The sequence below is a fragment of the Molossus molossus genome, unplaced genomic scaffold, assembly GCF_014108415.1.
Source record: "Molossus molossus isolate mMolMol1 unplaced genomic scaffold, mMolMol1.p scaffold_m16_p_10, whole genome shotgun sequence".
Taxonomy (NCBI): domain Eukaryota; kingdom Metazoa; phylum Chordata; class Mammalia; order Chiroptera; family Molossidae; genus Molossus; species Molossus molossus.
This window is the reverse complement of record NW_023425345.1, coordinates 66,046,995-66,062,673: the sequence shown is the minus strand read 5'-3', so window position 1 is coordinate 66,062,673 and position 15,679 is coordinate 66,046,995. Positions and strand designations below refer to the sequence as shown.

General features: G+C 46.9%; 1 protein-coding gene across 2 annotated transcripts in view; it reads right to left on the bottom strand.

Annotated features, from left to right (window-relative positions):
* GRIP1 (glutamate receptor interacting protein 1) overlaps positions 1-15,679 on the bottom strand; it is a 257,088-nt gene that overhangs the window by 74,670 nt on the left and 166,739 nt on the right. For both annotated transcript variants that reach the window (XM_036251411.1, XM_036251412.1), the window contains exons 12-13: positions 8,638-8,824; positions 7,899-8,044 (exon numbers count right to left, since the gene is read on the bottom strand). In XM_036251411.1, the coding sequence (XP_036107304.1) occupies positions 7,899-8,044; positions 8,638-8,824 (333 nt within the window). The remainder of the gene's footprint in view (positions 1-7,898; positions 8,045-8,637; positions 8,825-15,679) is intronic.

Below are 15,679 nucleotides of genomic sequence, written 5' to 3'. Positions count from 1 at the left end.
TACACCGAGGACTCGGACGCCGTGTCTAAACTCAGCGGGAGGATGCTGGCATCAGTGAGTGATATCTGCCACGAGCAAAGGAGAGGAAAATGATAGGGTGGGAGCGTATTTTTTCTGGTCCTCTTCTACATCATTTCTATCCATTAGAAATGGGTTATTTCTGGAAGAATTGAGGGCCGGGGAGATGACCTTAGGTCATCTTTTCCCTGTCCCTTATTCAAGCAAGCTTGGAACAACGTGGGTTCAATAGACATTGTTTCGATTTTTTAGGAGTTTAAACCTAAGATATTAAAGCATTTAATCAACAAATACACAAAATACACATACACCTTAAGTGTGGATTAAACAACGAACAAATATTGAGGACACACATAAAATAAACATGCTTTTATAGCACAAGCAAATACCTGGACACTGCTTATGGCGAAGGTCAGACCGTGCTGACCATTCCACCCCGTGAGCACAGTGAGTGCGTGCTGCTCCGCGTCTCCTGGTGCACAGGAGAGTCTCCCCTCAGCAAACCATGTCACCAGGGCACGCTCAGAAAGCCTGCTGTTTCATGCTGGGAACTCCAGCATCTCTTTGAAGAGGCAGTGTAATATGTCATGGAAAAGACAGGTGCAATTCAACAGACCCGGGGTCTACTATTCACTTTGCTGTATGACCCGAGTGTCCCCATTTATGAGTAAGTAAAGGGATTGGATTATGAGTTCTTTCACCACGGATGTTCTGTGAGTGTAGTGAGGCCATTCTGAGGCCACTGGACAGGTTCCTGTGAAAGCCATGCCCTCACTGCCGTCTGACTGAGAGGGACTTTGTGCTGGATTCTTGCTTTGCTACAGCTAACTAAAAGGGGAGGAAGATACCACACCTTGGGCCAATTAGAGTCTTTCTCTTGGGAATTAGAAATCAGAACTGGCTGCAGCTAGCTGGATACTATAGCTATTATGAAAGAGTCATGTACAATTAAGTCAGAGAAAACTTATACTGAGACAAATGGAGCAGGTGAGCCGAAACAAGCAACACCAAGAGACCAGGAACTCCAGAGGAACAGTGGGCATGAAACCAGTGCTTCATGCAAATTCAAATTCCTGATGTGAGTACTTCAAGAGAGTCACTAGACATCATTCCTTCACCAACTACTGACCTAGAGCCTTCTGAATTCCAAGTACTATTTTGGGGTACATTTGTGAACAAAAAGCATAAAGTGCCTGACAAATTTTTCTACTGGAGAAGACAAGACAATAAACAAATAAAAGTACCACATAACATTGGAGCTTGAGAAGGGCAAAGAACCATAAATCTGGGCAAGGAGACGGAGAGTGATAGACCGCTAGGGAAGGCTTCTCTGAGCAAGTGATATTTGAGCAAATACCAGAATGAAGTGAGCAAGTCATTGAACATGTTGGGGAAGAGCTGCCCAGGCAGAGAAAACCCCAACTGCAGAGGTTCTCTGATGGGGTTGTGCTTGACATGGCAAGAGCAGCTGGTCCGTACCTCCTTCCTCACCCCAAGTCCTGTGCTCCTTCTGAGGTTTCACTGCGTGGACGGTCCTCCATCACGCTGCATTCCCAGTTCCAGTCCTCTGGGTGAATAATACTTGCTCCCACTCCACTCCACTCCAGCAACTCGCTACTCTTGCGACTGCACACACAGTACTTAGGAAAGTGACATCCCACAGAGTAAGCACTGGATAAACATGATCGTTTTGATGCGATTATCATAATTATTCACCTGTTCTTCCTGCAACAATTTGAATCTCTGTGACTTAAATTTTCCTTCTGTTGGACCTTCTCTGGAAATCCCAGTCTCTAGCTCAATCTAATCATCTACTACCTCTGCTCTTCTCCCTCCGCAGCTGAGATCTCCTGACCAAAAAAACCCAAAACGCACTACTGACCATGCAGGTTAGACCTCTGGACCCTGCCTGGCCCACCATTCAGCTTAAAAATCTCTCTGCATGTCTGGTTGGTTTTCTCACCGATTTTCCCATTTGCTATTCTAAACCTTCATCGTTCTTTTCAAATCCCAAGATGCTAACCCTTTCACCCTTGCTTGACAGTTCTTACAAGGACTTCCTAATCGCCGCGGAACGCGTATTTGTACTCCTGCATCCTTCTCTTCAAACTCATAGGAACAGCTCTTCTACTTTCTGTCTTAGACTAATTATCTGCGACTGCTCTGGATAACTTCCCCCTCATCCCTTTGGGGGCCCAATTTCACCAATTATCTTTCCCCATTCATGGCAGGCCTCCAATGTGCTCCAATCTTTCCAATCTCAACAAAACAATTAACACTTCTCTGAACTCTGAATCTCACTCTATCTGTTGTCCCATTTTCTTTCATCTACAGCTAATTTTTTTGACATTGCCAAATGTCCCCTGCAGCAAACCCAATCTTGGTTGAGAACCACTGATAACACTATAAGGCAGTATAAAACAGAGCAGAGGATATAACTAAATGCTGCGAAGTTCTGAAAAGAGGAGCCCATAGTGGCCTCCAGTCCCTTTTATCCATTCACTGCATTTTCCCTGCCAAACCCTCTTCCAAACACCAGTCCCCCGGCAGAAGCAAGCAGAGCTTGTCTGTATTCCCGCCCCCCTCCCTCCCTCCTCAGCGCACTGCAGTCTGACCTCTGTCCCCAGCTTCTTGAAACCACCGGCAATGTCTTTCTTCCTGACCGCCAAACCCAGCTGACATTTCTTGCCTTAAATTCTCTACAGCACCTTTACGCTATTGACTCTCACTTTGGCCTTGACACTCTTGCTTTGGCTTCCAAAATGGCATCTTTTTTGGGGGGTTCCCCCCTCACTTCTCATAGTGGATCTTTGTTATCTCCTTTGCTACAATCCTTTCCCTTTGCATCTTAGTGCGCCGGAGGCAGGGGCCCTGTGCCTGCACTTGTTTCCTAGTGGTCTCTTTATTGCAAAGGCTTCACCAAGCACTGACATGTGGTCCCTGCTGGGTCCTGCTGTCTAGCCCAGCCCACCCTGGGCTCCCCGGAGCCTCCCGCAGTTCCTGGGCATTCCTTTGGACTGTCAGTGGCAACACCCGTCCAGTAAGTCTATTCTTATCTTCCAGCAGTTCGTGCTCTTGCCTAATGGGCTATGAGCTCCTTGACGATATTGATCCTTTCTATTTTCTCTTTCAATGGTCTGAACACAGGACAGTGCCTAGCACTTGGCAACCGGTGCTCGATAATGGTCTTTTGGCCTTAGGAGGGCACGGGCCGTCCTTTCATTCTGGCCCTGGCCGTGGGCTGACCTGCTCGTAGCTAAAACAGAACTTTCTGCTGTGCCCCAGTTGCTACTCTTCAATTCTTCCTGTCAGTTCAAGGCATTAGTATTTCCTCAGCTGCTGACCGTTAGCGGTCCGAAGTCATCCGTGATCTTCCTTTCTCTCCTCTTCCATATCTAATCCTTAAGCAGGTTCTGTTGGCCATGTCCTCTATTTCACTATTTGTCACTGTCTCCAACACCAACTACCACCTTGTCCAAGCCACCGCCTCCTAACTGGCTTCTCTGTCCTGTCATCGTCCCTTCTCATCTCAGGATCTCTCTGAAACATGCATCAGGCCATCTCAGCCCCTCCCCCACAGTGCTCCTTGATTTCATCGCACTTGGAATAGACCTAAGTTCTTTACCAAGGACCTCATTGCTGAGCCCTTTCCAATGTCTCCCCCGCAGCACTACATCTGAATCTGATTCTCAGCTCAACTCCCCTGTATGCCGCGGCAAGAGCCCTTTCTGCTGCTCCTCACACCAGCCATGTTATTTTTCTGGTTCGTGTCTTTTACCCTGGGAATACTCCTCTGCCTGGAATGCTCTCCTGCCAGATTCTCACATGGCTGCCTCCTTCTCAACCTTCACGTCTCTGCTCAGATGCCACCTCCTTAGAGAGTCATCTTATGAAAATACCTCCCCCACAGTCATTCTCTAGCCCCCATTCTGCTTTATTTTCCTTGGAGCACTTATTAGTGTCTTTATATTTCTTTATTTAAAAATCAACTTTCGCCCTGGCCAGTTTGGCTCAGCGGTTAGAGCGTCGGCCTGCGGTCCTGAGAGACCCGGGTTCGGTTCCCGCTAAGGGCACGTACCTCGGTTGCAGTTTGTCCCCGGCCCTGGTTGGTCGTGCGGGTGGCAGCCACTCGATGTGTCCCTTCACGTCGATGTTTCTCTCTCTCTCTCCCTTCCTCTCTCTCCCTCCCTTTCTCTCTCTCCCTCCCACTCTATCTGTACAAAAAATGGAAAAATATCCTCGGGTGAGGATAAAAAAAATAAATAAATAAAAAATAAAAATCAACTTTCTGTACAGCTATAGTATAATCTTCATTAAGACAGGATTTTTTTTTTTTTCTTTCCTGTTTACTACTGTACCTCCATTGTAAGGAAAAGACATTGGCTCACAGTAAATACTTAGCAATATTTGTAGGGAGAAAGCCATCTCTATGTCCAAAGGCACATATATCTGTGCTGACTGGTAAAGGTACCAGCTCTGTGAGGTCCTATTTCACTGGGTGAAGACAAGTTTCTTAAATGGGAACTGGCACCAACCTCTGAAACCCACACAGTTGTTGGCTACTGACAAGGACTCCCTTCATGACCAAACAAAGATAGGCTCCTCTGGACTCTCTTTTTTTGTTCCTATTAATCCTCACCCAAGGATATTTTCCCATTGATTTTTAGATAGAGTGGTAGGGAGGGGTGGGGGAAGGAGGGAGAGAAAGAGGGAGAGGAAGAGAAAGAGGGGGAGAGAGAGAGAGAGAGAGAGAGAGAGAGAGAGAGCATGCCTGTAACCCAGGTACGTGCCCTGGACCAGGAATCAAACCTGTGACCCTTTGGTCCATGGGCTTTCACTCTAACCATCAAGACAAACTGGCCTGGGCATCTGGACTCTCTTTTTTGACTAGAACTTGGCCTTGACCTAGTCCTTAGCCTGCTGAGCCATTTTAGCAAGTCTCCTGCTAACTCAGTTTATCAAGCATCCCTCCATCCTTGAATATATAATCAAATTCCTCATCCTTCCACAGTTGATATCAAATCAAGTTGCTCACAGATAGTAATTTCCCATCCCATGGCTCCCTCACCCCCTCCTTGCCTGCAGGCTGTAAATTCCTGGCTGTCTTTGCTGTTCTTGGAGTCAAGTTCAATTTCTCTTCCTGACTGCAAATCTTGACTTTTCTTGCCGCAGTCTTGAATAAAGTCTTCCTTATCATTTTAAACAAGTGTCTGGTACAGTTTCTCTTTAATACTGGAGACCAAATAGTTACCTACTGGGCTTGTATATATCCATTTAATAAATGTTCATTGTGACTTCCGGTCAAGATGGTGGCGTAGGTAAACGCGGTATCGCGTCCTCCCACAACCACATCAAAGTTACAACTAAACTACAGAACAACCATCATTCAAAACCGCCTGAAATCAAGCTGAATGGAAGTCCTACAACTACGGAACTAAGAAAAAAAAAGCAGCTACATCCAGACCGGTAGGACAAGCGGCGGCGCGAGGGGGGGCAGCGCGCAGCGGCGAGACGGGCTGGTCCCACACCCAAGCATGGTGGATAAAAATCAGGAGGCTCCCGGGGCTGGGAAGGTCCTTCCTGAGGACTGAGGGGTCCCCGTCCCACACCAGGTGCCCCGTTCAGGGTTCCAGTGCCAGGAAGAGAAGTCCCCATAACTTCTGGCTGGAAAAACCAGCGGAAACTGAGGCTCAGGGAAGCTGACATGGCTGGAGCCCCAGGCAGCTCCTTAAAGGGCCCGCGCACGGACTTATCGGACTCTCTCCCTCTGAGCTCGGAGGGGAGGCAGCTCAAGGGGCACCAGAGACACACAGGGAAGAACTGAGCTGTTTGGCACTGGAGTGAGGGCTGGAGAGGGGGCTTCCTCGGGGACAAACGTGCTGTCAGAGGCCTTTGTTCCTTTGGTGAGCCCTTCCTGGGGGCGGCAGACAGAAGCCATATCTGGGACTCCAGCAACCTGGCTCACACTGGTAGCCCCGCCCTGCTGACTCCCTGAGGCCCCGCCCCACACAACTTTCAAGCCCACCCAAGCTGTTGCCACTTGCTTAACCATAGAATTGGCCGGTCTTGAATCCTGCTTCAGGATTTTCCTAAATTCTTTCAAACGAGCAGCACCGGGTCTCAGCGAGCCCCATACCTCTCATTAAGTAATACACAGAAACAAACACAGGGAGGCAGCCAAAATGAGGATACAAAGAAACAGGTCCCAAATGAAAGAACAGAACAAAACCCCAATAAAAGAACTAAGCGAAAGGGAGATAAGCAACCTAACAGATACTGAGTTCAAAATACTGCTTATAAGGATGCTCAATGAAATTAGTGAGAACCTCAGTGAACTTAGGGAGGGCCTCAAGAGCATAAAAAAGGACCAGTTAGAAATCATGGATACACAGTTAGAATTGAAGGAGGCATTAACTGAAATAAAGAATAATTTACACAGCTTCAATAATAGAGTATGTAAATCCAAGGAGCAAACCATCGATTTGGAATATAAGGGAGCAGAAAATCCCCAATCAGAACAGCAAAAAGAAAAAAGAATCCAAAAAAATGAGGATAGTGTAAGGAGCCTCTGGTACAACTTCAAGCGTGCCAACATTCGCATCTTGGGGGTGCCGGAAGGAGAAGAGAGAGAACAAGAAATCGAAAACCTGTTTGAAACAATAATGGCAGAAAACTTTCCTAACTTGGTGAAGGAAACAGACATACAAGTCCAGGAAGCACAGAGAGTTCCAAACAACATGAACCCCAAGAGGCCCACACCAAGACACATCATCATCAAAATGCAAAAGGTTCAAGACAAAGAGAGAATCTTAAAAGCAGCAAGAGAAAGGCGGCTAGTTACCTACAAGGGAGTTCCCATTAGGCTGTCAGCTGATTTCTCAAAAGAAAGTTTGCAGGCCAGAAGGGAGTGGCAAGAATATTCAGAGTGATGAAAACCGAGAACCTACAACCAAAATTACTCTATCCTGCAAAGCTGTCATTTAGAATCGATGGCCATGTAAAAACTTGCCCAGACAAGAAAAAGTTAAAGGAGTTCATCACTACCAAACCGTTATTATATGAAATGATGAAGGGTCTTTTTGAAGAAAAAGATAAAATGTATGAACAAACAAAATGGCAATGAATACATATCTATCAACAATGGAATCTACAAACAAAATGAACAGGAAGAACAGAAACATTCTCATAGATACAGAGAACATTTTGTTGGTTGTCAGTTGGGAAGGGGGTTGGGGGAATGGGTGAAAAAGGTGAAGGGATTAGGAAGCACAAATTCATTGCTAGACTGACAAACCTCAAAGGGAAAGGGGTTGGGGGGGGGTGGGAAGAAATAAACCAAAGAACTTATATGCATAACCAATGGACACAGACAATAGTGTGGGAAAAGGTGGGAGGGGGGCGGGAGTGGGGAGGAGGGGGTCAATGGGGGAAAAATGTGGAACATCTGTAATACATTTTACATCCAACAATAAAAATTTGGGGAAAAAAAATAAATGTTCATTGTTCCCCTTAAAACCTTCTTATGTGCTTTGTAGTGGGAAGGGTCAGAGAGAGGCTTCTCTTGTCTGTGTGACTGAAGAATACAGTTTCTCTAGCATACAGGAGAAAGTCAGGAAGAATAAAGGCTACATGATTTTTTTTTATCACCTTTATAGTGGCTATTACTTATTTATTTTGTCACATTTATTTTCAACTGTTCTTGTGGTGACGTTTTAATGAATAATACAACAACCATGCTCAATTTAAAATGACACCCCAAATCTCCTAAACAAAGACACGTCAGCATACAAAAAATAGTTCCCCTTCTGCCACATAATCCATACAATTCCCACGCAGGCCTCTCCTGACTCCACGGCTGACTTGTGATGATATGATCGTACCTGCAACATCGAACTCGATTTCCAGGGTGACCTTGCTCGTGATGGAAGAGTCTCGGAGGAGCTGATTGGCGTCCTCGAAGGTGCTGTCTTCGGTTGGAATCCCGTTAATGGCCAGCACTCTGTCTCCGATCTGTAGTACCCCACACCTAAATGCAGAACCACATGTTAGAGGTGGTAGGCAGGGCAAATACTTATCTGTCAAAGTTGGCAAATTTGCTTTGTTTGATCCTTGCAAAATGGCATGACCATGTGGTCTTGTTTGCTCAATGCTGTGGGACTCCTACGAGGTCAACGGCAATGTCCTGCACTCTGGCATCTCGTGGTTACAAACGTGAGCAAGGGAACCCTGAAGTGCCCCAGTGAAGTAATTAATAAGTCAGAACCATGGTATTGTTTAAATCTGATCTGAACCAATACATAGCAATGATGTATGTACATTCCCCCAAGGCAGAGAAATTATTGAAGTTTGAACTTAGAGATTTTTTAATAGAGTTTCTTCCTTTTTAGTTAATACATCCTTAGTCCCTGATGGATGAAAATCTGCGCGATAAAGGCATCCATGCTCATTATTCTTCTGAAAACTGATCAAGAACATAAAATTTTATTGTCAGAGCAGAGAGTTCATTACGTCTTACTCTGTCCTGCACTGAGCACTGCTCCATAACTGATTAGCTGTCTGAGGAGAGCCAGCACAGGAAGCAGAGAGCAGACAAGGATGCTGTGAGAGAAGGCAGCTCACCTCTCCGCCGGGCTGTCAGCTTCCACGTAGGAGATCAGAGGTGGAGAAGAGAGCGTCTCCGTGGCAAACACACTGCCCTGCAGCTGGATCCCAAACCCGGTGACAGGGTCTGCCGTCAGCACCACCTCTGTGGTCTCGGTGTGAACAACCTGGCCAGCCAAGCCCACTGTGCTGGAGGCCAGAGACACTGGAGGAACAACACAGACAGGAGGGGGTTAGGCTGCCGCACGCGCCCGGAGCACCAGCCTTTCCCAAACAGGTCATGTCTCTGACAAACAGCTCACGGTGGCGGTGGGAGGTTAGATTTGTTCTCCTAGCAACAAGTTTAGCCAGAGCTGAACAAGACGCACGCATCTCCCAGACTAGTCCCTTTTTAGTCACAGTCCCAATGCCGCCTCCTCCCCTTACATAAGTCCGTGATAGGGCGGTTGTGGGAGCTGTAGGAAGAGGACAACCTCGGGGTCAGGGTCAGGGGACCTGGGTTCTGGTCCTGGCTCTACTACTGAGCAACCAGCTGGTGACCCTGGGATGAGTCATTAACCTCTTTCCTATCTAGAAAAATGGGGGTTGGGCTAACTGGTCTAATGCCTTTTCTACTTCAGCCATCTGTGTCCAAGATTTAAACTTTTCACAAAAAATCTGACCTCCAGCTTTGAGGAACAATGCTCTAAGTCTGGCTCCCGGAGTGGTGAGAAAGTGCTGGCCCTGGACCTTAATCTAGCGCTGGGTTGGCATGATGGTGTTGTTAAAACGCTACCTTCTTTCTACCCCAAATGTGGTCTCTTCAGTCCGTGTTTCCTTCCATGGGGTCTCCAACCTACTTTGTCATCTCTTATTTCATTTGTTTCTCTGATACTCTGCCCAGCTCCCAGGCTCACATCTCTGCCTTGCCCCCACCCCCAGCCCAGGTCAGGAGGGGCCCCCCACTCCTGGGTGCCTTCCCCTCAGTGCTGCCCCGCCCCCGTGAGCAAGAGCTCCCCCTGCAGGGTCCTCCGCTGCACTGTCACTTCCTCCAAAAGGTGTCTTCCTGCCCTTTCACTGAGACCTGGGGACATGTGTACCCCAAACCCTCTCCAACCAGAAGCCGGGTTCTTTGACTTCGCCTGCACGAGGCAAGAAGAGAGAAGGGTTTCTAACACTCCTTTCAGCATACAGGTCATTTTTCTTTCTGTTTTTAACCTCAAACCACTTATTCATAGATCCATATTCTGTACTCATTTCTGCTTTGTCTCATCTTCAAAGCCATAGTTTTCCATGTCTACAAAGTTCTCCCGTTTCCTCGCTGACGTCAGGACTTGGCTCTTCACCTACCTCCTCTAACCTATTGCTTTTCCTTGTTCTCAGCATTTCTGACTCCACGGCAGTAACCTTCCACGTGCTGGGTTGATGGCTCTTCAGCTCTCTCAACATCAGCTCTGTGCCCGCAGAGCCCCACGCTGGGCCCACCCTCCTTCAACACGGTGGCGCTCCAGGATCTCAGTACCTGCAACCTCCCTGGTGAGCCATGTCCTTATTAGCCATCGCGCCCAGTCTCTACCGTCTAATTTTCTGCTCTCTCTGACTTCCAGTCCCATTGCCCCTCACTGGTGTCCTAGTAGAGTGGTTCTCAAACAATAAGTTTAGCAACAGATTTCCCCTCAGTGAGTGCATGTAAGTAGGGGTGCCTTTACGTCCAGATAAAAACACGGCTGTTGCCGTTGGCGTAGGGGTGACAGACCCCACCAGTTCTTTTGCTTTCTCTGCCCTTCACACGAGCCGCTGCACACGGTTCTGTCCTAAGCCCTTTCCACTCGCATTCTCGTCCTCATTCACTTCCAGGAAATACGACCTCTGCACGCAGCTTCTCCCATCCACCTCTGCAGTGATGAATCTCCTGGCTTGACGGATGCCAACCACACTACTGGGTGCTCGAACTCAACATCTTCTAAATTGGGTTAATCACCTTCTCTGTTTCCTGGCCACTGCGATTCCTACGGGACTCCATGCTTCTCGTCCTTCAGGTCTGAAATCTCGGAGGAGTCTTTGACCCACAACTCCCCGCTGTCTCAAACGCAACCAATTTTGTTTAAATCTCCGTTCTCACTGTCAGCGCCTTAATCCAGGCTTTCATTACTTTTTCCCTCAATTACTCCAACATACATGCTTCTGGGCCCTCTCATGCCCAATACTTTCTAAATATTACTGCCACATGAACTGTCTCTTCATGACGAGGCCCTAACTTACCTACTCTCATCTGCACTCCATTGCTAGTATAGATTACTATTTAGACTTTCAACCGGTGTCCCCGACTCTTGTCTAAGGGCTGCCAGAGGGGCTTTGCTAACACGCAAGGGCCACCCCCCAGTTCACAACCTGTCAGTGGTTTCCTGTTTCCTGCAGAACATCAAATTCCAGCAGAGCTCACAGGACCCTTCAAGAGAGGTTCTCCTGCCCGTCTGGTCTCATGTTCTATGCTCCTCTCATGTCCACTTGTCTCCAGCCCTGTGTCACGTTATCATAGACACGTGCCCTCTGCCACCTGAGCCCTTACCCTGGGTTTCCAATGTCCCCTTCCCTGCCTTATCCAGGCAGAATTAGGTATTTGCTTTTCTACATGTCCAGATTCTAATACATGTTCCTGTTTGAGCATTTATCAGGTTTTTATTTGCCTGCCTGTCACTTCACTTGACCCTCAGTTCTTTACAAAAAAATTGGGACCAGGTCTTTTCCACCTCTGAAACCCCAGTGTCTGTGACATTCAGTGAATGCTAAATAAATGAGGAACGAGCCACACTTTGAGGTCTCATCTGCACTTCTGGTTTTGGAACGAATGTTTCATGTAGGTTCTCTCGGTTAAAGAAAGAGAAGTTGTTCTTTGGGACCCAATTTTTCTGTGATGTGGGTCATCCCAGCACTGCAGCTGACACGGCCGGGGAAGGCGAGGTGGACGGCGAGGTGGATCACTTATCCAGGAGCGAGGACAACTGTACTTCTAGCGAAGCACCGGCATTGCTCTGTCTCAGCACTGAGATTCACGTGGCCTGCAGTGGGAGCGAAGGCAGCCTCCATCCCGGAGCGTGTACAGGTGGCAGCCTAAGTTCCAAAGTCTGGCACATGGACTAGCACATATTTTCTTCTTTTTAATTAAACTTATTGACATGGCTTAATGGTGATCACCATGCTGTTGTCTGTGTCTGTAGGCTTTTTTTTTTTTTGCTTAATCCCTTCACCATTTTCACCCAGCAACTCAATCCCCCTCCTGTATGACAATCGTCAGTCTGTTCTCTGTATCTCTGAGTCTGTTCCAATTTTGTCAGTTTATTTTGTTCATTAGACTATCACATATTTTCTAGGGTACTTCTGTGGATGTCAGCTGTACTCTGATTGCTCTCCAGGTCATACTTTTTTATTGCTGGCACCAGACCGACAGAGGTGCCGTGCCCTGTCAGCGAGCATCGGGTGAGTGGCGTTGCTCTCCAGTCAGTACTCACAGCAAGCAGGAACGCACTACTAGAACATCGCTTATTTGGCAGATTATTTCCACATCAAGGTGAAGCTTTTTCTGGATTTCAACTAAAATACTTTCTGTGCATCTTTCTATAGGTTCACATTTATTTTATATATATATATATATATAATTTCCATTTGAAATCTCAGTTTGATGTAGATTTCTAGACTAGTTAATTGGAGTTAAAAACTGTTTTTAACTGTTACGTCAGAGATGCCCCGATGACACGCGCACGACAGAACGTGTGGGTAGTATCCAGACACTCCAGCTCTGCAGTCTGAGGTGTCTGAGGGTCCGTGTTCTGGGGCTGCTCAGCATGTCTGCTCCAGAGTCAAGAACAAGTTGCTGCAACTTTCATCCTTTACCCACAGGAAGAGTCAGAATACTCGATGGGCACCTTCGGATGTTAGATACCAGTTTTCACGTGCTGCTCGGACCCATGAGCAGGTGATCCACAGAGCTGCTCGCCTGGGACAGAGAGGACTTCCCAGAGGCTCCCTGCGGGGTGCGTGGCTGTTTCAAGTGGCTGCTTTCTGACGGACGCCACCTGATACAGTCATGGCAATAACCCTCTGACAACAGACTAAAGCAGAAGTTATGGTTTGCAATTTTAGAAAGAGAAGAGAAAAAAGGGAAAACCAAGAGTTTGAAACTTGTTGCTTCTGGGGAGCAGAACAGGATGGACAGGTGTGTTCCCTGATACACCTTGCATTACGATTTCACCTTTTAGCTATAAGCCTGTATGTTGTTGTGATAAAAGTACAAATTAATTAGTACATTAGAAAAAAGAATGTTTTAGACAGCTGATTACCATCTCCATTAAGAAAGGATAAAAACATGGTTGATTTAATATTCATAGGAGAGATTAGGTTAGATGGAGTAAAGACCCTCTCAAAGGAGAGGCTTTCTACATATTTTTTGGAACAGTTAGAGAAGATAAAAAATTTTATTATGTGGCCTGGCCGATGTGGCTCAGTGGAGTGAGCATCGTCCCATGGACTGAGAGGTCCCAGTTCCATTCCCGGTCAGGGCACATGCCCGGGTTGCAGGCTCCATCCCCAGTAGGGGGTGTGCAGAAGGCAGCTGATCGATGTTTCTCTCTCACATTGATGTTTCTATCTCTCTCTGCCTCTAAAAAAATCAATAAAAACATGTTAAAAAAATTCATTCTGTAGAAGGTTTTGAACACAGAAATAAGTACTAATTCACTGTGGGTATCATTAAATTTATAAGCTCTATCTAGACAAGTTGAAGTGATAAAAATCATTAGAAACTTTAATTTAGAATTAAAAATGTATTAAACATGGGTTTTATAATTATATAAAGTTGTAATTTATCCAATAAACACAGGATTATGTTAAATCCAGGATTTTACAATTAACTCAGAAAGTCCTCAGATGCATCGGAATCTAGTCCTCAAAACAGTCCAATTTCATTTGAAATTGCATGTACTAATGCATGTACTCACAGGCATTAAAGCCTTGAACATTATTACCAGACGTGAAAAAGACAAACTGCAGACGTAAAGATGATGAGCCAGAAGGAAAAAACACCAATATTACTTGGAAGAGAAAAAGATGAGCTTGGTTACCCCACTGCATTAATGTGGTCGACCAGCAGAAGAAAATAAAGGTGATTTATGAATTATAATCCTCTAGTTTCTAAAGTTGTCTAATGAATTCTCTCTCCAGTAGCCAACGCTCCTGCAAGGCACTGGCTCTGGCCTGAGACGTGCCCATTTCTCCTGGCAGGAGGATGGAGAGGACCGCACCGCCACATGCTGCGTGAACACTGCTGGCCGGCGTGTGCCCAGGCTGCGGCGGGTTCCCATCTGCTCTGTCCTGTCCCCTCCACATCTGGAGGGTTCTGTTCACAGCCCTTCCGGTTTTCAGGGAAGAGGCCCATGTTTTGGTCAATTCTTGTCTTTTCTAGTTTAAGTCAGGGAGGGGAACCAAAGACAGCTTTTTTTTTTTTTCCTCACCCGAGGACGTTTTTCCATTTTTTGTACAGATAGAGCGGGAGGGAGAGAGAGGAAGAGAGAGAGAGAGGGAAACATCGATGTGAAAGGGACACATTGAGTGGCTGCCACCCGCACGACCAACCAGGGCCGGGGACAAACTGCAACCGAGGTACGTGCCCTTAGCAGGAACCGAACCCGGGTCTCTCCGGACCGCAGGTGGACGCTCTAACCGCTGAGCCAAACCGGCCAGGGTCCAAAGACAGCTTTTAACTCAAGTTTAAAAATCAGCCCAATGTTCCCTTAGTCGGGAAGGCTGTGAGGTGTACTGTCGGATATGAAAAGCATTTTAGAAGTATGGAGAGCAAAGGACCTCAAAGATTTATTAACAACACGGTGTTTGCCATTATTTGATCCTGTAACTTAAGACATCTCACTAAAGTGGTCCACATTTAGGGTGGACCTGCTGTGGACACGAAACGTGTGTCACGCGGTCCAGCTCAGGGCGCAGCGGGGTGGCCGGAGCTCCCCCTCACATGGGCGCTGGGGGGGCAGATGGTCAGCGCTCTGCGCACGGTCACTAGAAAGGCTTACCATTCGCTGCCTTTGCCTTCCGTTCTTTCCTCAGGGGTCGGTAGAAGGGATGCAAGTTGTTCGTTTTTTTCATTCTCTTCCTTTCAGCTCTTTGCAATGTTGCCCTCCCTGGGAGTAAGTGATGATGGCAGAAAAGGCAAAGCCCACTCTGGGCGTGTGTTCTAACTTGTACTCTCTGTTGCATCTCAGGCTGAGGACGGACAGGCAGGGTCTCGGCATTGGCTCTGGGTGCGGGAGCAGGAGGCAGGCAGCAGGGGAGCTAGCCGGATCCATTGCTCAGTCATGCCACCATCCCCCGGGCGGGTAGTGACGGGGCTCTGGAAGGAACCTTGGCCTCCGCAATAGCAAAAGGGGCAGCTCAGGTTGTGGGGGGAAGGTCAGCAACATTCCAGAAGTGACAAGAGGGTTCCCTCTGTGACATGGCTCTGCAACCCCCCCAGGGCTTTGTGACACTCCTCAAAGCCTCGTGCTGGGGCTACTCCTCACTGACCCCGTGAAGCTAACCCAGAACTTTCCTGTTTTAATGCTTGTAGCATGTCACAGGTTTCCGGTATTTTCCCCTCTGGTCAACAGTACAGGATGTTTTCATATTTACGTGCAAAGATTTTATACTCTTCTGGCCACGACCTTCCTTTGTACTAGAAGCATATATGAGAATTCTTTTTGTTTTCCAGGTTCTGGCCTCCACCCATCGCCAATACAGCAAAGAGACTTTTTATCATATTTGTGACTTTGCCATGATTCGCCATCCATACAAATGGCATGGTTGCTATAGAAACCTAAGAATGAGAAAGGGGCAGCCAATGGTGGCACAGAATAAACACATAAATAAACTGGTGAAAATAAACCACGGTTTAGTGCGAGTGGCAATACAACTTTTATTATTAGTTATTTGGGAAATCTTTACATCTAATGTGACCATTCCAAGCTTAAGAAAAAAGGAAAAGAATGGAGTCTAATCCTCATTTTTGTGAGTGTGATTTTGGTATATGATCTTTTATTTT